The sequence below is a fragment of the Poecile atricapillus genome, chromosome 8, assembly GCF_030490865.1.
Source record: "Poecile atricapillus isolate bPoeAtr1 chromosome 8, bPoeAtr1.hap1, whole genome shotgun sequence".
Taxonomy (NCBI): Eukaryota; Metazoa; Chordata; class Aves; order Passeriformes; family Paridae; genus Poecile; species Poecile atricapillus.
The window spans coordinates 23,690,069-23,713,030 of record NC_081256.1 but is presented as its reverse complement, the minus strand read 5'-3'; the positions used below and the strand labels follow the sequence as shown (position 1 = coordinate 23,713,030).

Below are 22,962 nucleotides of genomic sequence, written 5' to 3'. Positions count from 1 at the left end.
TATTTTATTTCTTTTGAGAGGTCTTTGGCCATGCTCTCCCGAGCAGTGAGACAATAGCTGGTAAAGCAATGACAGCGGAAGCAACGAGAGCCCTGCAATTATCTCCACTTTGATGATTCCCCTCTGGTTGTGCCAGCATTCAATAAACCCTCAAATTGCATGCTGTAGCAGGAGAGTGAATTTACTGCAGCCAAAATCATATGAGTGCAATGAATCAAGACAGCCTTTCCGCACTGCTCAGGTCTGGCTCGTGCGTTCCGCTCCACAGAATAACACAAATATTAAAAAAAAAGGTAAAGCTGAATTCTAAAATCCTAATGGTACCTACCAGAGTGCCACTGCCAGCACAAGGAGGTCAGAACTGGTACCTCTGCCTCGGTTTATCTCCTGGATGTTTCTCGGTTTCTCAAACGGGGAATAATTAGGTGAAAAACTGGATTTGCTTCACAGGAAGGAGCTGTGGTACTGGGCTGTAATAAGTGCTCTTACAAGGGACTGTAAAAAGTGCCCTTACAGGGGGCTGTGGAGACACCCAGGCTGATTTCCAGCGGGGACAGGCCCTTGTTTGGGATGTGCTCGGGAGCGGAGGGACCGGGAGCATTTCCCCGAGCAGCCACGAGAGAGCAGCCGGCAATTAGGGCTGGAGGAGGGCATCCATCACCCGCGGCGCTCCGAGGAAAACCCCCGGAGCTCGCTTTAAACTCAGCCCGACTCAGCAGGGCAAGCCCGGCCTAACTAAACCCTCGCCGCTTGTTTTGGGGTCTCTGCGAGGTTTGGCCGAGGGTCGGTGGTGCGAGGATGGGGTGGAGGCTGTGGGTGAGCTGGGGATGGGGGAGTTTGTCCCCTGGCTTAGGATATTCTTGGTCAAAGCCAAATGCTGCCTAATGCCTCCTGGCAACTTCCACAGCCCCTTCACGGCGGCAGCTCTTTACCTAGAAGTGTAAAAGTTAAGTTGTCCATTTTCCTCTGTGCTGAATAATATACTGAATAATATACTGGCTGATCAAAGCGCCTGCCCCCTGAAACGCAGCTGAAATAAGTTTTCCACACTTTATTTCTCACATGTTAGATACATTGATAGAGGCAAGAAAGGTTGTGTGGACAAGCAGGCACAGGGAGGGGGTCTGTGGGGGTCTCTTGCCTGCTGCTGTCCCAGCCAGGGCACATTTATTGAACCATAGAAACGTTTAGGTTGGAAAAGACCTCTGAAATCATCGAGTCCATCCATTCCTGATGCTCCTGTGAAGAATTGCAGCCCTCCCAGAGTATATTAAACTCTTGGTTATAAACTCAAACCTTTTATTTTCAAAGAGCTTTTGCCAGTTTTTACCACGAGGTTTGGGGTGAGCTATCAAGAAAGGAACACAAATATTATAAATAATAGAAAATTATTCATGTTCCTGGACAATACTTTCAAACAGGGATAGTATTTAAAAACACAGAAATGCCCCGAAACCTCAGATCACATATGAATCATGTAGTTCACGAGGCACATGTTTACTTGTGTGGTTGCTGGGGTACATATTTTCACAGGCATGTCAGAGCAGCGTGCCCAGCCCAGAGCTGGGATGTCCAAGGCTCAATCCCATCCCTCTGCCAGAGCCTTGCACACCTCCAGACGTGGCCTGGCTGTGCTGGAGCGAGGCTGCTGTCCTCCCTAGGGCAGGGACAATGCCCACAGTGAGGACCCTCAGCAAAGGGGCTTTGGCCCCTTGGGCTGTCCCTCAGCTGGGGCTCCATCACCTGGGGGAGATGCTTTGCTCCCAGGATTTTCTCTTGGGAGGAGGAGGAAGAGGAGGAGGAGGAGGGACACCGGGCCTTAGGCTGAGTCTGCAAAGGGATTTCAGTGCTTTTCCTCACAACCTCAAAGGCACTGAGCTCCCATTGAGGAGCTCCTGCAGCACCAGCCCTCTCCCAGGTAGTGTCAAGTTGGAGCCTTACGAAAGAAATTAAAAAAAAACCCTAACAATAAACAAAAAATTTAAAAACCAACAAGATAATTAACCACCAGTACAGCCCTGTGGTTTTTTTCTCTTTGGCAGCCCCTCAGAGATGCCCTGTCTCCAGCCATTCAAGCAGTTTCCCATCACTTGACTTCCAGACCAAGCAGCACCAGCAATAACCAGCAGCCCTGGGCCAGGACACACACAGCCCCCAGTACAGGTGGGTGAACACCCTCACCTTTCAGCCTGGGGAGTTTGAAATCACCTCCTCATCCCCAGCGTTTCTCACAGCCACTGCAGCTGCCTCTGTCCCTTAGGTGAGCACTTTCTCCAAATTGCATTAATATGGGTGAAATTAAATGCAATACTTGCATGTAAGTACCTATTATTATATTCAATACGTGAGTATTGTAAGTACATTAAATCAGGAAGGAGTGAAAAGCAGCAAAGTGAGTTTGAAGCCACTTTAACTCCAGAGATATTTCCAGCCCTGACTTAGGGAGAGTCAGCCCCTAATTCAGCTGAGACTTCATTCAAGTTACCCTGAGGATGAATTCCACTTATTAGGTTTACACTTAAATATTAGAGAAATGGTAAGAAAACAAAATCTTGCTTGATATTTAATAAACACTTAATATTTAGTACTTAATAAAAGGGTTTATGTCAATATACTCAACCAAGAGAGAGCTCAGATGGTTAGTTCAGTAACCAGGTGCTGTGAAATGTAGTAGAAGGTGCTTTGAAGGACACCCACAGTGTTTGGAAGTGAAAAAATCCTCCAAGTGAAGTACATAATGTATCTATTCCTCTAAATAAATTTGGGGTTGCTGACAGGCAGTAACAGCCACCGTGTGGTGGTACCACAGGAAAAGCAGAGCCAAGCAGCCAGTGCTCAAGTTAATTTTTCACAAAGTTTTCTCACTCCCTTCATTTGATCATCCTAAAATGTTTTCAGAAGTTGAAATTTTTCCTCCTGATATATGTTGTACCCTGTAAATGTTGTTTATATCGACCGCAAACAAATCTTAACTGAATCTCTACAACCGATGTCTAAGTTCAGCGAACAAAAATAATCATTCCAAAGAGTGTTTAAGGCAAAATCAAGCTAGGGTTGCAAAAGGCTGGTGAAAAACATATTGAATGGCATGGGCTGACAGTCAGGCTGCTAAAGACACCTTCTGGATCAGTTTTAGGAATTGCTTATTAACCACTTTAATAATAAACAGAGAGACTAAGGGCACGCAATAAAAGAAAATCCAGTGGATATTTCACTCAGTATCCTCAGGCATGACACATTTATTTCATTCAAAAATTCTTCGTTGTTGACTCTGTAATGTGATTCAATGTTTACTTCAGCTAATTATTTTTAGGGATCTTTCATTGGCCTTTTGGGGCTATAAATGCAGTGAAGATCTGTGGGACATGTAAGGGTTCAGTTTGGTTTTGAAATGTAAACCATATCAAAAGAATTTAAATTATTATTTAATCTTCACCAACAAGTTTTCTGGAAGACCATACGCCCTGAAAGCATTGTACAGTGACACAGTGATGAAACATAGCAATGGGCTTGATGCTGCAATGCAAAAGAAGGGTTTTATTCCCATATCTGTCTTCATTTGTGTGCTTTGGGCTCAACAGGAGTGGCCCCAAAGGTGGGTACTGCTCTTGGAAGATGCTGAGCAATTAAATTATTTTCAGGGCTCTTCTGTAGTAGACACTGACTCCCCAAGTGGTTTCTAATTCATCCCCTAATGTGTGGGTTTAGAGGTAAATATGCCTATTTCCAGTTTCTTTCTGAGGGAAATATTATTGTGTATTTAAGGTTCAATTTCACTACATTTCTGAAAGTCACATTATGCTGAGGATGGGCTGCTGGGGAAAGACAGACCAAGAAGTCAGTCCTTAAAGAGGTTCTGCTTTCTGCTCTGAGCTAAAATTTACTTCTCACAGCAGTTTGAAGCAAGTGAATAAAATGCAAGTGGAGTTGGTTCTTTTGTCAGGCTTAAGAAAATAAGTCAAAGTGGGTCCTTGCAGTTTGCTGATCCAGGATTGTTCTAAGATACAATTGTTAGGCATGTTTTAAAAAGAAAAAAAGATCTTTCAAGAGCTCATTTCCCAGAACATTACCAGCCAGCAGCCCTAATGGGCTCACGCCACACAACAATTGTTGACTAATACTGTGTGCTTTGCAAAGAAAAAAAAAAAAAAAAAAGAAGAAACAAACTGTTATATGTTTTTTGTTGAGATATATTTAGAGAGCTTTCTTATTGTTAAGAGCTTTAGGAACAATAATCAGTGGTATGTCATTCTGGTATTGTTAGCAAAGTCCTTTCTATTGAATTTTCAAGATGTTGTAAAGTGAGATTATGTGAGTAGCACCTCTGGACACTTTTTCCCATCATTGTGTTGGTATCAATCGCTGACTTCCACTGTTTCTCCTGGTATTAAATGAAAATGTTGTTTCCCACTACGCTGATTGGAGGCTGTATAATGCATGACATAACTGATAACCCTACTGAGATTACACATTGTAAGATTCAAACTGCACGAGAAATTTGGACAACAAAGTAGGTGGCCACTTGGACTGGGAGACAAACTTTAAAAGAGAATGTACCAGGATCATTGTTTGAGCTGAAATGAAGAAACATTACAAATGGATAATTTACGAGGCTGGTTCCTCAGGTTTTGGGAAAATGCCTTTTTATGTTTTTTTTTCCCTTGTTATTCTGTGAGGACAGTAGCTAGAATGTATTTTCCAAGGGCAAAGTGTTGCCCTAAGGCAACTCAGCCTCGCTCACCCCTGGCAGAGCTGTATTAGAGCAGAAACCCACACCCTGCTGAGAGCCCTGACATTTTCCAAAGAGGAAATATTAAAAATTCAGTGGCAGAGTGGAGGAGGAGTAAGTTATACTGTGGAATAGCGGCGAGCTAAGAAAGCCAGATTTTTCAACTCAAAATAAAACCCCCTGAAAATAATGAAAGGTTTTGAGCTGACTTCTGTGTTACACCCCACCAGTATCTAGGCAGCACAAAGAGCAACACAGGGAGTTCACTTATAGCAGGTTCTGGCTGCTGCCATTTCCCTTAAACCATGTCAGGTTGTTTTGGTCTTGCACTTGTGCTTCAGAAGGATTTTTTTGAGAGATGACTGAGCTGGTCAATGCCTCTGTGCCATCCTGCTGGCTGCTGCCCACGCCTGCTTCTTTTCCCCAGCACCACAACAAGTTTAGGGTGGTTCAAGATTTTTGTTGGGGTTTTTTCGGGGTGAGATTTACCCCAGTCCCTGTTCCTGCTCTACTTTGTTCTTCACACAGTGGCTTTCTGTCCAGCTTTGCTGTTTCCCAGGCTAACAGAGGGTGGCATGTTCAGAGCTTGGCTTATGGCTGGCACAAGGGGAAGGAGAGGACATTAGCATCCCACTCCCTGTCCATCCTTACAGGCAGCAAAGAAATGGGGAAAAACTCAGCTACAAGCCATGCTTCTGTCCTTCAGCACCTCTCAGCCTGGTCTCTATGCTCAGCCAGGGCAGGGACAAATTCAGACCTGACTCTGGCACTCCTCAGCTGATGGGGTGAGGTCCAAAAAGTAGTTCTTGGTCTCCCATTCAAAGCTTTTATGGATGAGCATAAAGCTGGAGCGAGTTCTTCCATGCAGTGGTTAAGGTTTTAATAGCTCTTAAGTAATAAAAACATCAGAACTGCTTCCAGGGAGTACCATGGAATCAAGCCTAATTGTAATAAAGGTCTCTCCTTCGTTACAGTGGATTGCAAAGTGTTTTGTGGCTTGTGGTTGCACGGAGCAGAGGGGCTGTGGACCCTTCTGAACCAAACTTTTATTAGACCAGTGTGATTGCAGCTGGGTGGACTTCACACCTCTGGGAGAGCCTCCTGGGGTAGATGTGAAAACATACTAGGACATGGCCTTGGTCTGAGAGTGGCAAAGATTTTCCTCCCTTAAGACCTGAGCCCAAGGCTGGGTGATAGAAAATCCTGCTGGCCATGCTCAGACGAGAGGTGAATTCTCTCCAGCAGGCCCTGCAGCCACAGGGGGCAGGGAGCAGACACTGATGGGGCTTCTTCAACTGCACAAGGAGTGATGGCTTTAAACTAAACCAGATTTAGACTAAAGAACATTTTTTTTACAATGTGTGTGGTGAGGCCCTCTGGTTGCCCAGAGAAGCTGTGGCTGCCCAGGCCCTGCAAGTGTCCCAGCCCACAGCAGAGGGGTTGGAACTGGATGGCCTTTAACGATCCCCTCTTGTCCAAACTATGACTGTGAAACAGTTGGGTACCTTTAAACACTTGGCCTCTTAATTAGGAAGATCAAAATCCTTCAAATATATGTAGGAATCAGTTTTGAATTAGACCATTAGGTTTTTTCCTCCAATATTTTACTTTCATTTGGTTTGTGGATGACCTGATACTGAGTCTGATGGGATTTTCACATAAATCCCTCTGAAATTCAGGGGAAGTTGATTGTTTAAATTAATTTCAACATCTCAGCTCATGCCTTAATTTTAATTTTTTTTTCTAGTGTATCAGCACTTCAGATGTCAGAAACACTTCTTATTTTGGGAGTGGAGAAATATGTGTGGATGAGATGAGAGCGGATCCTTGGAGGATGCTGATGTCAGGTTTGCATTCTGTGTGTGGAGAAGGAAGCTCACCACCTTTCTCTCTTTTGATGGCAGCTTGAATGCAGGACACCCACGGTGAGCTGCTGCTGAGCACCCTGAGCTCCCTCATCCCTGCTGAAACCTCCCACTCCACTCCTGAACCTCTCCAGGAGGTTTTCCAGCGGGAGTTCCTCCACTGGCCACCCTCAGGAGGACAGATGGGCTGGTGTGGCCTGGACAAAGGGGCTGCTTTGCAGCAGGAACACGTCACACCACCACATACCTCACCCCAATTAGCGCCAACCCGCCTGGGCCTTAATTGGGCCTGACACGCGCCCGCTGAAAGAGATTCCCCAGGAATTAAAGCGCTGCTTCTCTAGTTTGAGTTGGCTGGTGATGTGAAACATGACATGATCTTGGAGGATTTTCTGTGCTTGCCATGAAACAAGCCTGCCACAGGTATCAAGCGGGCTTTGTGTTGGGGCTGTAATCATGTTACAAATTGAACGCTTCCACATGTGCGTGCTGGCACATCCACCCTCGGCTATCTCACATGTATCTGCCCCAAGGTACAGATGCTGAGGTCTTGACACAGCATAATATGGATCTAAATATATTTTCCAGATTGCCTTAGCGCATGCTAATGAAAATGAGGAGTAAAAGGCCCGAAAGAAGCAGCTGTTTAAAATTTTCTTCAATCCCTGAAAATCAACTTCTTAATTACTGATAATTTAAGCATCAAAATCACCACTAACCCTCTTCTCCCACTAGACCCTCCCAAGCTGGGAGGCCTGCTTGAAGACTCTTGGGCAAAACTTTTTCTTAGAAGTGTAGCATTTCATCAAATGTCTTTAGCTTTTCTGGAATTAATTAGTATTAAAATAAAGCAGGGAAAAGGCAAGTGCCTGCCAGAGGTGCCTTTTCTCAGACCCCCCGCTCAGACTGCATTGCCCCACAATACTTTCATATTTCCACAGCACCTTTCATAATAAAAGGTTCCCCAAACTTCCCCAAATGGACTCATAGATACAAATAGCTTCAATTGCCTTTAAAATGTGCACCTTCTTGGATCAAAAAAAGCAGGCTTTTCTTCCACCACGCAAAAGGATCTGCGTTTAGTCTGGTTTATGTTCATACCTAGGGGGGCAGCCAGTCCCAAGCAAAGTTTAGGCAGCAGTTTTGGGATAACAGTTTGCAAGGTGTTCCATGAGTTCCTGGATCAGTGTGTGGCAGTGGGGCCTCTCTCCAGAAATCATCTAATTGTTAGTCTTATTAAAATCTAAATTCTGGGATAATGTTGCTTAAAAATGTTTTCCTCTAGCAGCGAGTCTGAATCAGGGGAAAAAAAAATAATGGAAGAGGGATGCAGTACTTATTTTTTACTTTTTATTTGATGTTCACCATCTCCCCAGACTTCCCTAAGTGACTCTGAACTTGAGTTGAGCCTTTCCTAGAGCTGGCACCATTTTCTGTTCAGAAACAGAAGTTGAATTAATTTGTCTCTTGCCAGCCCCAGACTAGGTGTACTCAGAGTGCTACAGAGCCAGTCAATGGCTGGTTTTGGCCAGGCTGCAGAAAACATTTTCCTGCTAACAGGAGTCCTGGCAAGAAACATGGGCTTTTACATGGAAAAAGGGGTTTCTGTTTGCTGCTGGATACCTTTGTTTTGTTTAAATCATTACTGGAAGCATCTTTAAAACTGAGTTTTCCACACCACTCTACGAGTGAGCAACTAAACCACAAGTGGGACTAAATCTAGCTGGAAGGCAGAGTGCAGGGAGCCATCCAGGAGCTCACAGTGAGTCTCTACATGTGAGAGCCCTGACAGAAAGTTTTAAAGTTCAAGACAGGCATGGAGCAACGGGCCAAACTGAATAGCTGAGCAAAAGCAGCCCTGCAAATGCTTTTATAATAACTTCCCCTCCCATTACTCCACAAATGTACCCACTGGAAACAGCAGCTGACACGGGAATGGTGACTGAGACCCACAGGGTATTGAGGAGCTGGGCCAGAGTGAAATATTGATCAATCATCTTGTCATGCTGGGGCTTTGTAGGGTTCTGTAGATAGGAATTGAGAGGGTAATGTGCAGCTCCTCCATCTAGGAAGGCTGCTGGATCACATGGCAGTGATTTGTTGACTTGCAGAAAAGTACTACAGTGGGGTGAACAGTAGGATGATGCTGAAATAAGCTGAAGGGATTTTTGAAAAGTATTGACTTTTTTCTTTTTTTTTCTTTCCTTAAAAAATGTTAAACCACTGTAGCAGAAAGCCAGAAACATCAATCCTCGCTCAGCATCTGTTTGCATCTGGACAATTGCACCTGTGTGGTCCATTGGGGAGGGTATGACACAAAGACAAAAATTGTCCAGTTTTCTTTGTTTATTGGGGGATGAGATGAGTAATCAAATCTGGGTTTGCTTTTCAGCTACTCCTCTGGGTGAACAGCTCTGGCAGTGAGACAAGGCAATGAAAATCAAGGTCGTGGTAAGGGATCTACATGGACTTGTGATATTACAGAAATACACTGTCCCCTCTGCCCATCAAACCCCGTGAGCAGTGCTGCTGGGTGGGATACTGTGACAGGAAAGCACCAAGTTCCAGGCAAGCAAGGGGAAAATCAGCTCAGGGATTGGCAGCAGTCGCTCCCTAATGGTCACCAGACCTGGTTATGGGCAGGTTGAACTAACCTGAGCTCAGCTTAAGGAGTGCTTTTCCTGACAGGTCTATGAGACGTGTGCTACTGTAACCCAGAACATTAAACCCAGGGGACACTGTCCCACCCTGTCTCCACCCCCCAAAACCTCTTTCATCTAGGGCAGGTGAGGGCAGAGCTGATAAGAATTGTCATTGCATCAAATTAAAGGGGAAAACGATCTGGAAAGTTGTTTGCACCTAAAACTTGACTTGATTAATCTATTTGTTCTCTGCATTTGGCAGAAACCTAAAACCGAGTTTCACAGTGACTTTAACTGCACTAAAAATAATAGCCTCTTTATGCAATTATCTGCATGTACCTGGCCATTGCCTCAGGCCAGTGCAGAACAAGAATATGCACAGGGGATTTTTTCCTTCACCTATTTACCTTTTTTCCCAGGTGGGGTTTAGGCTTCCTGCATGAAAACCATTGGGGTGTAGGTCTCAGCTTGCCACCCACTTGTGCAGAAGGGTCTCGAGCTGAAGGAGCAAACCAAACAAGCCCACTGCTGGGCCGAAGACAAGAATGACACATACAGGTTATTCTGAAATATAACTTAAATATCTTAGGAGCTACCAGAGGTCTTTGTGCACTGATGCAGGCTGAGAGAGGAGCATCTCAGCCCTTCCATCTCTGCTGACAAGAAGAGCAGCATGATGGGCATTCCTTGGGAAAATGCCTGCTTTTCCTGACATCCCTCCTCCACAGGTTGCCCAGAAGCAGGGGTTCAGATCTGATTTCAAAGTGAACAGAAATTAAAATGCTCTTTTTTCACCCCCTTTTAGACCATAAAAGGCTCATTTTATACAGCTGGAGGCTCTTTTAGCTTCTCAGCCATGGATTTTGATCACTCTGGTGAGTGACTATTTCACTACACCCCAGCCAAGACTTCCCAACGCTGTCCCCACAAGCAGCAGGCAGGAAAAACTCAAACTCAGGGCTCCACAAGCGCCTTTGAAGGTGACACTGCACCAACCTCTTCTGCGAAATGACCTAAATATCCCTCTTCTTCAAGGTAGTGTTTTGAAACTTAAAGGACTTAACTAAACCCCTCCAACAGTCGTTCTATTGAGAGGCTCTGGCTCGTGTCCCACATTTCATGGCCAAATCCAAGACACCTCCCAGTGCCCCATCCTCTCACGACCCCACAGATCCATCTTTGCTGCAGAGGAAATGCTCTTTTTTTTTTTTTTCTTTTTTTTTGCACCAACTCAGACAAAACCAAGACAAAAAGGAAATAGATCCCTTCAGTTTTGTAGTCCTTTATTATTTTTTTTTAAAGTTGATCCTCCCATAGTAATGTACTGAAATGCGTAACAGTTACATTGTACAAAGCATTTAAAGAAAGTACCTCAACTTGCCGATTATTTCAAAATGAGATTATAAACAAAAGGAAAAATAAATCTGGTCCCTCACTAAAGGCCAAAAAAACCCCCAAAAATAACTGAATACCTTCCGTTATTTATTTATTTTTTTTTAAAACATAAATTTGGAACACTTCATCTTACAAATAGGATTAACATGAACATAACATCACACAAGCTCGCAGACAACCAGCATAAAATATTGGGTACAGTTTTTTTAATCAGAAGAATCATGCTTTCATGAAAAAATTATAACTGTTTATACAATCGAATCAATTTACTGTATTACAAAAAAAAAAAACAGAACAAAACTAAGTCGCATCTATTAGTTATTTAGTTCATTAAAAGGCAAAAAAAAAAATAAAATAAAAGAGGAATGTAAGAAAATTTCAAACACTGTTTTGCACTCCCATATACACAGATCAGTTCACCTCACTTTTTTGGAAGTACATGGGTGCCTTACATCGTAACGCAGTGGGGGACTGGAGCAGTGCTGTTTGTTACAGGAACAGTGCTATTGTAATCAACAAACAATCGTTTGCCAACAAATAAATACACGGTACACACAACACAAACGAGAAATTAAGAGGGTAGGGGGAAAGGAAACAATACAAGAAAATAGTGACATGATTGTCGAAAATTAAAAATCTCCTTACAATGATTCGAACTAGTGGTGCTGTCGATGAACGCGGTGCTTTCACGGAATTATCTGGATGATTTAGCTTCTTGGAGTAGTGAACATTCATAGTTTACAATATACACAAGCCTCTTATGTATTGTTTCTCAGAGTTCTTTCTTTTTCTATCATTTTTTTTTTCTCCTTGTTTTTCCTTTTTTTTTTTAAACAATGCAGTTGAGAAGGCAAAAGAATTACGGAGAGAACAAAATATTCCCTGCTACTTCTTTCTACATTTACGATGGATAGTGTGCATTTGATAGAACTATTTTCTTTCTTTGAAGGGCTAAAATGCATAAAGCTTTAATGAAGAGATTTGTACATAAAAGCAACTGTTCCCAATCCTGTGTCAAACTATCTTATACAAAAAGAAAATCAATTCAGTTCCTACTTTAAAGGAGTGCCCATGTGTGTATCAATGCAGTCTTAACCCTTCTGCCCCTGCCCCTCAAAGCCGGGTGAACTGGAAGACACTTTTTCCCGGCCCAGTTTACATAATCCACTGAAACATTTTTTATTTTTTTCTTCCTTTTTTTTTTGAGTCGCATTGATCCTCCAGAAGTCAGCAGCTGCCTTTGCTGTGCAAAACAAAATATTGAGAATAAATAGTTTCTTTCTTTTCTTTTTTTTTTTTTTTTTTTTTTTTCTTTCTTAAAATTATTCAGTTTAAGGTCACCGGACTTTAAATGAGTGACCCTGCAGATTTATAAGGCATTCTGCTCAGCAGTCTTTTAAATAGTCATATATGAAAGAGCCATGCTACTGGTTTGGACTTGGTCCCATCCTCGGTAAGACTCCGCACTGTCATACGTGGCTGATGGACTGGATGGCGCTGGATTCCGCGGCGGCTCTCGCCATACTGAGCCACATGTTGGGAGAAGTGTGGGATGCAGAATGAAGGGAGTCCTTGTCGGAGAGAGAGAGCATCATGGCATAGGCCTGGACGGGGACAGAAGGAGGACAGAGAGGTCACACTCCCGCGGCGCGGATCTGAGCTTGGAGCCGCGCCGCCCCTGCGCGCTCAGGGCAGCAGTCAGGCTACGGCCACCGGGCTCAACTCGGTTATAAAAAAACCCCAACAAAATGCTTTAGGTAAAACCACTGTCAACCCTTTCACTGACACTTTTGACTCACTAATAGCAATAATAATTTCTGCTTTCATCTGGTTTCACAAAGCTCAGAGAAACCTTTGATAGTCGACAAGGTCCCAAAGTCTCCTTTGCCTTCAGATTCTTGGCACAGGAGGCTCCTTTCAAGAGGCTGAGGAATCACATTATCCCTTGTCTCGTCCTGTATTTCACCAAACATAACAGTCTCCTTTGCTGACCTTTCCTACATGCATATTCTGCAGTTTTTAAAACAGGAATCTTTCAAAGGGGCTAAAAAAACCTCATTTTAATTAATCAATGTTTAGAAAAGGGCAAAAAATAGCACGAGGATACCATTTCAGTTATTGCTGTTTGGAAAACATGCTGAGGACCCAGAAGTGGTACCATCCAACAGGCTAAAATAATACCAAAGAGCCAAGCCAGCCAGAAGATCAAGTCACATCCCTGTGAGGCTGCAGCTGAACTCCACAGCATCAGTGTCAGCTGAAGAGGGGAGAGGATGGGACTAGTTCTCACCATGGCATTTCTGTGGGCAGCAGGCAGAACAAAAATAGCAAAAAAAAAGTAAGAAAAAAGTATGGAAATCCCCTGTTCTCAGGGAGCAGAGCACCCTGCCATGTCTCAGGGGTGCAGTGGGCTGTTGGGTGAGCCTGAGGTTTGTGGACATGGAGCACAGCCCTGTCTGACAAGGCTGGAACAACCCTGCCTGCCACACACTAACAGCTTAATCCTGCGGGTATTTGGCGACAATAACATTTTAACTGAGTTAAGCTTTTACCTGGGATTTGGATTTCCTGTACAACGGTTGCTTGAGGTCCTCTGGCAGCTGGGAAGCATTGAAAGCTGCCAATTCAGCTTCACTGTATTGATTTTCTTCCATTTTCCTCATTTTGAGGCTATCCGTGAAGTGCCTTATGTGGTCCAAAGCCGAAAGTCCAGTCTTATTGTACTCCTCTTCTTTATACCTACAAAAACACCATGGAGGTTTCAAATGTCAATGAAATGATCCTCTCTGCGTTCCCTCATCTTCTCGGATTTACACACCTGAGCAATTTCCCCCTTTCTCACATTCATAAACCACCTTGCCTCGTGGAATGGTGGTCCTGAAATAAAAGGAATTCCCTTTTCTGGTCTAAAGAAAGGGCAGTTGAGTGGGGGAGGGAGAGTTTGTCTCTCACGGTGTCTCCACAGCCTTTCCCAAGGCCATTATGAGAGGTCCAGGACAGCTCACGGATTAGATAACGTCTCTCCCATGGAACTGTCTCACCCTGCTTCCTGTCTCAGCCAGAACCTCACAATAGCTCCTCAAGCACAGTCCATTTTCCTAACAAGGGCTCCAGGCTGCACGAAGAGGCAGAAAGCAGGGCTGGTGTTGACCCAAACACAGAGGCACGTCGCTATTGTGAGTGGGAAGCGGCTGCTCCGGACCGGCAGCCGGTTTGGTGCTGGCACTCTCGTATGGTTTATTGTTTTTTATTCCGCCTATCGGGCACACCAATACTCGGAAGGAACCAACCTGCCAGGGGAAGCTTTGCAGTTCATGTCCAAAGTACTCGTTTCCTCATAATCCTCCTCGGGGGTGCCCTCATGCATGTCACTCGTCACGGGCTCTTTGACTGCTTTCCCTGCCATTTCGCTCTCTTCATCCTCTTCATCCATCATTACTTCATCTTCTGCCTCCTCGTCATCCAACAGATCCGAGTTCTGGCTGGCTATCATGGCTTTTTCATCCTTAAAGTGGCTGCCATTCATTCTGAAATAGTACCGAAGTACCAAAACAAATGCAAACTATAAACACACATCAGATATGAAAGCTCCTCATCAGCAGACTCTTGGAGGCAGATCTGAAAAGCATCTGTCCCAGCAGAATAAAGTGATTTTTGTATTTTATATCTTGCTTAGCTTCAGACATTCAGGCAGCATTGGAGAAAATTCCACTCAGAAATCCATGGGACATTACAGCATGGGATTTTCCTGTTATCCTGCTAAAACTACTGTTCTAACAGAGGCATGTTCACACAACCATTCCAAATTTTCTCATGCATTATTTCATCTCAAGTTTCCAATCATATATGTAGTCTGAGAAAAACAACTCACTGCCTTTTAACAGAAGCTGTAGGGGCCAAGAAACTCTGAAAATCGGATCTGGCATTTTTAACAAAAAATGACATCCAATATTGCATTCAGTTTTAAAGTCAAAATCACATGCATAATTAATTGTGTACCCTACCACCCCTTTGGAAGCCCTACTGCTTCACTGAATGTATGGATTTCATACATGGGAACCTAAGGGACTTCAGCTGGAGACCTGAAGAGTGGTCTGCAATATTGCCTCCGTGCTGAACTAGGTTATTGACTGATTTGAAGGGTAAAAAGCAATGAAAAGAAAGGTCATGTGGCAATTTAAGTGCATTTATTCTTATTAAATGAGTAATTACAGCAATACACACATGGAAAACCATTTGGTCTACGCGCTGTTATTACGCTGCCCTTTGCTCTCAGACAATGACTTCTCTTAACTACTTCCTACAGGATTTTTATCAAGGACATAACACCCACGCTGAAGCAGGGGCTGGTTTGGTAATGGTCTCAACCCCGTAGGGTTCAGAGCATCCAGTGCTGCATGGTGTCCATCACATCAAATGAGAGCCGAAGAAATTCGGCACCACGGCCTCAACGAACGCCCAACCAGAAGCACCCACCGGAGCCCCCCCAAAATCCATGCTACCACTCCATCTGCCCCCACCACGTCATGCAGCACAGAGGCCTTGATTCATCTATTGTTCTCATTGTGCAAAAGGTCCTTAACTCTTCCAGGAATACAGTTATAAAAATGGAAACCTTATTGTCCACACGCAGTTCGCTTCAGGCTCCGTGTGCTTCAAACTGTGCGGGACAATATGGGATAGACCCTAAGCTGGAGCACGATAAGATGAACCCTCACAGCCTTGCTTGTGTTTAACATTTGACTTTCTGAGGAGCAAAGCTGGTTTCTGCCACAATTATAGCACGGTTTCCCTGAACATTATTAGAGTTTCATCTATTTTCCAAGCAAATTCCAGCTGACTGCCATGAGTTTAGTATTGCATTGAAAAAAATGCTCTAGGGAACGGTCTGTCTTTAGAACAGTATCAAAAAAATCTGAGGTTGTGCAGAACAGGGAGAGCTGAAGCAGCCACCTCCCTCTAAGATCATCAGAGAAATATCTCTTTATCATCTTTTATTTAAATAGGCAGAAATAAGAGATTGCTGAGCGCAGTTTAAGCTGCCAACTTGCTTGTTATGCTCAATTGAGGCTGCTAGAAATGAAAGGGAGATGGACTACAACCAAAGTAACAAAAGCCATGTGATTAAGAAAACAGATTCTCTAATTATGCTTTCAAATGCAGCAATTTGCCAGGGATAAAATATCTGTCAAGAGCAGTCTGAAGTGCCAAATTTAGAAAGGAAACACTGCACAACCCAGCAACCTTTCCACTTTTCTGACTTCCTGTCGGAGGACATGTTGAGACCAGATGTGCAAGGAAAAAATCCCAAGCCCTCATTGCCAATCATGATGGAATGAAATTTGAATATGCATGTAATCACTTAATCCAATACTTTTGTGGAAATTGTGTTGTGTCCCCCCTTTTGATCCCTTCACAAAGGCATCTAGAAATTGAGGAGACAGCAAAGTTTGTCACCAACAGTAAAATTTTTTTGATGTTGATAATGTAATGCCAATTCAAAAGGGAAAATAATGCATAATGCAACACCAATCCCAAAGAAATACGTGGGGCTCCATCCCACAGCCTTTTCTGCTTAGCTGCACTTTTATTAGCTGAAAATATTTAGAAGTGGTCTCTCTTCTGTTAGTTCAGAAGAATTCAAACACCCATGTACTTAATAAATCTTAGTAGAAAAAGCTCTCTCACATGCTGGAGCACTGTGGACTCCCAACGCCCACCCGCAGCCTCACGGGCTTTTGGCTACTCAGCATCTTTCTTGGGATTGAGTTACTTACGGGAAAGGACTTCCAGCTACAATCTTTCATTTGATCCAAGAATTCAGCTTGGTCTACTTTATTAATTACACATTTAAATTGCACCAAAATCCTAAGGCTCCATACATTTAGCCACAGGATGTAGAATTCACCTGTTCTGCAGTGAATGTAAAGAGAAGGAATTTTTCAGCAGACTTAAATCAGCGATGGGAGCCTGAAACTGAGAGCTCCAGATACAAGGAGAAAGGTGTGTTCACAGATGGAATCTCTTGTCCACTTGGAACATCTTCATACACAGTGGGGAGGGAATCAACACATTCTTTTCCTAAGACACCAAGGTGGCCACTGAAGCAACCAGATTCTAAAATAACTCTGGCTCCAGACATCATCAAAAGTGAACAGTCAGGTCAGCAGACCTGGAAAAGAATGGTGGGCATCTTCTGAAGGCAGATCAGACACAACTCACCTCTCCTCTGAGTTTTGGGGGGATTGATTGTTGTGGTTGCTGTTTCCAATAAAATTCCTAATTTCTGTGAAGTAAGAGTCTTCCTTGTCATCTAGGATTGCCCCTGTGCTTTCCAGTTCTGAGTGAGGTGAAGATGTTGCAGTACCTTAAAGCAAAACATATGACATCTGTTGCTGCTCCTTTATATTTTCTATATTTAAGCATTCAAATCAAAAGGAAATTGAAACTCTGGTTAAAACAGGTGAGACCCAAAGGTTGGTCAGCATGAACTATCAGCTATTGGCCATAAAACAAGTAATTAATAATTATTCATGGGCAAAGGTGATTTCCAGCTAAAATTACTTGGTTGCATGCTGGGTACCCTTTCCATGATTTATAACCACTTTTGCCATGTCTCTATTTCAACATCTCCCTCCTGCTCCTTGTGATTCCAAGACTGTCCATTGGTAACTGTCCTTCTTAGACCAATGGCTTAAATGAGAAAATGGAACTTAATTTTTAGCTATGAGACTTGTTCAAACTATAGAGCAGCCATTGCCATAATCACCCAGGTTCATTAGCACTGAGAGACCAGTGTCAGACTTTCTCTGAGCCCTGGGGAAGGGACAGCTCTGCATTCACTGCATGCCCCTGGTTATCTCCACTGAGGCAAAATGCAGACTGAAAGGACTGCAGAGAGGGTTTCCATGAAATGCTGCAGACACCCAAACCAGCCCAGTGACATCCCCTCCTGTCACTGCCTGTGCTGCTGCTGTGCAGCGACCAATTTGCTTTGGGGCTTGAGAGGCACCATTAGCTCCATAATAGCCAGCACTTTTCAGCTCCTGACAGTGGGAATATTTCAAAAGGTGCCAGGAAAATGTTTTAGAGTGCCCCCTGAGACTCTAAATCTAGGACTCCTATTGAGAGCCAAGTGATTGCGGAGATGGGATTAAACCAATTTTCCCTGTCCGTTCCCAAAACGCCATGGGTTGGCTTAATTAAAACCAAAAGAAAAGGCATCACCCAGTGGTCTTAAGTTACACAAGGGGAGAGTTTATGCTGGGATTTTCAAAGCACTTTAAATGTCAGCAGAGCTCAGGCACCTACACGTTTTGCAGCCCCCCACCCGTCGGAGCAGCGTGTGCCTGTGGACCCTGGGCAGCACTGACAGGGAAAGGGAAATCCCTGGGACATGGGGCAGGCTGGGGAGGGGAGAGACAGGAGGGAAAAGGCAGAACATACCAGACATGTTCCCGTTCTCGTGCTTTTTTAGATGTCTGTCAAGATTGGTTTGTTGACCAAAACACCTGTCACACAAGTGACACTTGAATGGCTTCTCTTTATTGTGGATGTTACGCACATGTCTCTGCAGGTTAGAGGATATGCTAAAGGATCTGTCACAGTATTTGCATCTAAAAAAACAACAAAACAAGTGGGTAGGAAAGAGTTTGTTAGTCGCTGGAAGTGTAAGATTTGTCCTAAGATACATGAAGAGCTTTCTGGGCTCAGTCTCAGCACCCAACCACAGCTCCTTGTTCCCTGCTGAGGCCCAATCCTCCCTGACATAAAGACAAATTTTGGCTAAGTGGGGAGCTGTGCTCTTGGAAAGGAGACATAACTTCTATGGTGGGGTTTTCAGCTTTAATTCACATTAGACTTTAGATTTTAAATACTGCCTCTAGGAATGAGCAAAATATTTCTGAGCTAATGGCATCAAATTAGCTATGGTAATTGAGTCCCATGTTTTCAAAACTGTTGCATGCAAAGTTGGGAAGTTTGAAAACAGTAGAGCAATAACTGTATTGTTTCATGTGCTGCCAATACAATACAATTAAACACTTTTGGAAGAAACATGAAACAGATCTCTTCTAATGCTCAAATAAGGTAAAAAGGGCTATTTCTTTTCCTATTCTAAATTATACTGTGTGATTAAATCTTTTCTTGAGGAATTAGCTTGCTTGATTGCTAATCCCAGAGGAAATTTGGTTATCTTGCAAAAACCAGCAATAAACAATCCCAACCTTTAATACTGTGCCAATGTGAGTAGTTTAGTCTATCACTCTGGTACCAGAGGCATCAATTTTCATACTCTGTAGCGATTTGGAGTCCCTAAAGCCTTTACTGTATTGCTCTTTAAGCCATTACTAAGTCATACTATAACTATTCCAAATTCTCTGGCTGGCAACTAGCCAAGAGTCTTCACCACTTTAGTTTTTCAATCTTTTACTTCTCCCGTGCCTCTCTTACACTTGTCAATGATGTCAAATTTTTTTAGTGCTGAAATCACCCATTATGCTACTAATTGCTTGTGGCTTTTATGCAGTGGATGGGTATAACATGCATCAAGACCTTCCTTCAATAAAATTAGATGTGAATCTCATTTCCCAAAGAGACTAGATGCAAAAAACATATTGTTTCCTCACAAACAATGAGCTTACTCTGCTCTTTACAGCTCATAAAATGCAGAAATCTGTGCATTTGTTTTACTGGAACATGAACTGGCCTTTTTCCAGTTTAAATTAGCCTTTCATTTTCAATAAGGTGAAGCTTTATACACATTTCTGCATGTGACTGTCCTGGATTCAGTATCACACACATATTCTTATCAACAGGAGAGTACACCCACATGGGCTCTGGTTAAGCAGACCTCAGAAAAGAACCAGATTTGGCAGGAAACAAATAAATACAGTAACGCCTTTGCAACCGGGACCTTTCAGAAATCAGATGACTGACAAATCACCCAATTTTAGGCTGCAGATAACACTGCAGAACTGCAATAAAAAAAAAAAAAAACAACATTTTTGCAAGGGAAAATACGTCCATGAGCCTTACTGAACTGATTGAGCAGTGCCAGCCACCCTGCCAGCAAAGGCAGGACTTGGGGATTGCTCTGGGAAGCTGCCCCAGCCAAAGGAACTTTACTAAGACCAAAACTCTCCCTTTCTTCAGCTTCAACACTGCGCAGCAGCACCGAATGCACAAAACTCTGAGACCAAAATGCAATGGTGGGTCCAAAGCTAAGGAGGAAGGGTTGGAGCTGGTCCAGCAAGGATGTTGAATTCCCTGGCTTTATTCACAGAAAACGTCTGCACTGGAAGGGACCCTAAAGCTTGGCCAGAGCACGGGCAGGGCTGAGGGGTGTGGTACCTGTAGGGCTGCTCTCCAGTGTGCGTCCTCAGGTGACGGGTCAGGTTTGCAGATCTCGGGAAAATCTTGCCACAGTATCTGTGATAAGAAAATGTTTGATGAGACAACACGACCTTCAGTGCCTTCATCCCAGTTTGAGCTGCACTGGATGCACAGCCCAAATGGAATCATCACGATATGGTCCTACTGGCATTGCTTTGGTGCAACAACATTTTAATAAAAGCATTCAGCAAATGTAAGGGATCAACACACACACACACACAAGAGTGGGACTGGAACTGCTGGCACCAACCAGCTTTGCTTGTGCAGAAGCAAGGGTTTATGAAAAACCTGTTTTAAAGATCACCCCAAGGTTCTAAGCCCACTGGGTGATTATCAGCCTCATTCAGATTTGGAATCAAGGGAATCTGTTATTAAAGCCTTGGATTTCTGCCTCTGTGTAAGCAAATTTCAAAGCTTTCAACCAATTCTACGTGTCAGCAAACGTGACACCGTTCTGTGCACTGAATAGGATCAGAGCAGACAAGACTCAAAGACCTAATCCATCAAGGTATGTTTCTATAACAACACATCTTGAAAGAAGGTGACATGTTTTCAAAAAGATCAGATAAACCGATATGCCAGTGTCAAATGCCTGCACATTCTGGAGATGATATAGAGACCTAAACAGTGCAATTTAAAAACCATTCTCCAAACTCGATAATATGTCACAGGAAAAGTAATGGCAAAAAAAAAATAAAATAAAATTATCGTGAGTTTTCTCCCCTTCATTCAAGTAACATATGAATATTCAGTTTATAATTGGCCCGTTCTGTTGGGGACATTGAGCCCATTTTTGCATGGGGGCAGAGCACACACAGCACTCTCTTAAGTGAATGAGGGTGATGCCTGCTCCACACGATGACTTTGAAGATTGCATCCCTCCACTTTTAACATCCCATTTATTTTTTCACAACGTGATGTATAAGCCTTCAAAATACCCACACAGCTAATTCCACTCTCCTTGACAAAGCTCCCATTCATTTTGGGTGCACATTCAATGACTATCTTCATTGTGGGTTTTTTTTTTAAGTCCCTACACACAAGTCCTAATAAGTCATGTATTTTATCACTGATCCCTTTGGATATTAAAACCAGAAGCCTGAGAGAAAACACGTCTGTAGTTCACGATCAAAAAAATCAATAATGAAAGCACACTTTTATATACGAAAGTGATGAGAAAATTTGGGGAAAAAAAAAAAAAAAGAATTGTTTATATAACAGTTTCCACCTCATTTATCAAACTTCTGTGATACAGGGTGATGCCGTAGGATTTAGCTTTTATATTTTTCAAATCCTCTACTGCTTTAGAGCATAACTCTAAAACTCCATATAGTGTTAGCTACTGTCTTCACATTTTAGTCAGACAAAACAATTCCTCTCTGTGCCTGAAACTCAAGGACACCTCACTGTCTCAGGCCCAGAGGGATGTAAAGAGTGAATTGTGAGGGGAAAAGCTGGAGTAAATTACTTCATTACCTGAAACTGTAACTGGGGGATTAATCCCTGATATGTAAATGGACCAAAATTACAACTGTCTGAAAAGCTTGTGACCGTCACCCACCTTGGGGGCAGCCTCTGGGGGGCTTCTGACTGCCCAAGGTGTATCTATTGAAGGCCTTTAATAAATACTCACTTTAATTCTCTTAATCCTGTTTAGCCTCTGTTCTAGGTGGCCACTCCAAGGCATCAAGGGAGACCTCTTTGTTTTTTGACACCAATAATTTAATAAAGAGAATCACAGAATCACTGGGTTGGAAGAAACCTTCAAGATCATTGAGTCCAACCCATTCCCTAACACCTCAGCTAGACCATGGCACTGAGTGCTATATACACTCTTTTTTAAACACATCCAGGGATGGTGACTCCACCACCTCCCTGGGCAGGCCATTCCAGTACTTTATCACCCTTTCTGTAAAAATCTTCTTCCTAATATCCAACCTATTTTTCCCTTGGTGCAGCTTGAGTCTGTGTCCTCTCGTTCTGTCAGTGCTGCTTGGAGAAAGAGCCCAACCCCGCCTGCATCGAACCACATTTCAGGGAGTTGTAGAGATGAAAACATCACCTCTGAGTCTCCTTTTCTCCAGGATGAACAACCCCAGCCCCCTCAGCCATCCACCAGCCTCACTGCCCTCCTCTGGACCCGCTCAAGCATCTCGACATCCTTCCCAAACTGAGGGCCCAGAACCAGACACAGCAGTCGAGGTGCGGCCTCTCCAGCGCCGAGCACAGGCGAGGAACAACCTCCCTGCTCCTGATGCAGGGCCAGGAGCCCCATGTGGGCACGGAGAGACTCGCTGTGGGATGCCAGAGCAGGGGGTCTGGGGAGGGCAGGGCTGGCCCCAGGGCTACCTGCAGGTGTAGCGCTCCTTGCCCTTGCGCAGCAGCGTCTCGGGGAGGGCGCTGGGCGGCGCGCGGAAGTTGAACATGGACGGCACCGACTGGATCAGCTCGCTGGCCTCCGGCTTCAGGCTGCTGAAGCTCTCCAGCTTCTCAGCCATGTTTTCTATAGCTGACACCTGCAGCAGGAGAGAGCACACAGCCCACCAAGGTCAATAATCCCCTCGGCTTCCTGCCCCCACCGGCAACACAAAATGCAGAGAACGTCGACTGACAAGTGAAAGAAGAAAAGGGAAAAAAGTCAGTGTAGAGCTGGAGTATTGAAAATTATGGGTCATGAGGGTAATAATCAGCCAGTGTTCATTTCTTATTATTTTTAAGCCCCAGCTCCTATAAAATTCCAGGTTTTGCAGTCATGCTCTGTGGTTGCATGCCTACAAGTCTATGCACCCCATCTGCAGAAATCATTGAGTATTTATTACCAAATGAACAGAAATAATAACTGAACTTCTAATTTTATTTTTTTTAAGCACTTGCAGAGGACATATATTGCAGAAGAAGCCCCATGAACACTCTAGCTCAAGCAAGGGCTGCAACAATC

At 43.7% G+C, this 22,962-nt stretch overlaps 1 protein-coding gene across 7 annotated transcripts in view; it reads right to left on the bottom strand.

Annotated features, from left to right (window-relative positions):
* Positions 1-10,504: 10,504 nt before the first annotated feature.
* The window catches only part of MECOM (MDS1 and EVI1 complex locus), a 329,863-nt gene continuing 317,405 nt past the window's right edge, over positions 10,505-22,962 (bottom strand). For all 7 annotated transcript variants that reach the window (XM_058843671.1, XM_058843672.1, XM_058843673.1 and 4 more), the window contains 7 exons: positions 22,374-22,540; positions 19,983-20,060; positions 18,078-18,247; positions 16,854-16,998; positions 13,922-14,158; positions 13,184-13,370; positions 10,505-12,235 (listed from right to left, as the gene is read on the bottom strand). In XM_058843671.1, the coding sequence (XP_058699654.1) occupies positions 12,101-12,235; positions 13,184-13,370; positions 13,922-14,158; positions 16,854-16,998; positions 18,078-18,247; positions 19,983-20,060; positions 22,374-22,540 (1,119 nt within the window). In that variant the 3' untranslated portion in view covers positions 10,505-12,100. The remainder of the gene's footprint in view (positions 12,236-13,183; positions 13,371-13,921; positions 14,159-16,853; positions 16,999-18,077; positions 18,248-19,982; positions 20,061-22,373; positions 22,541-22,962) is intronic.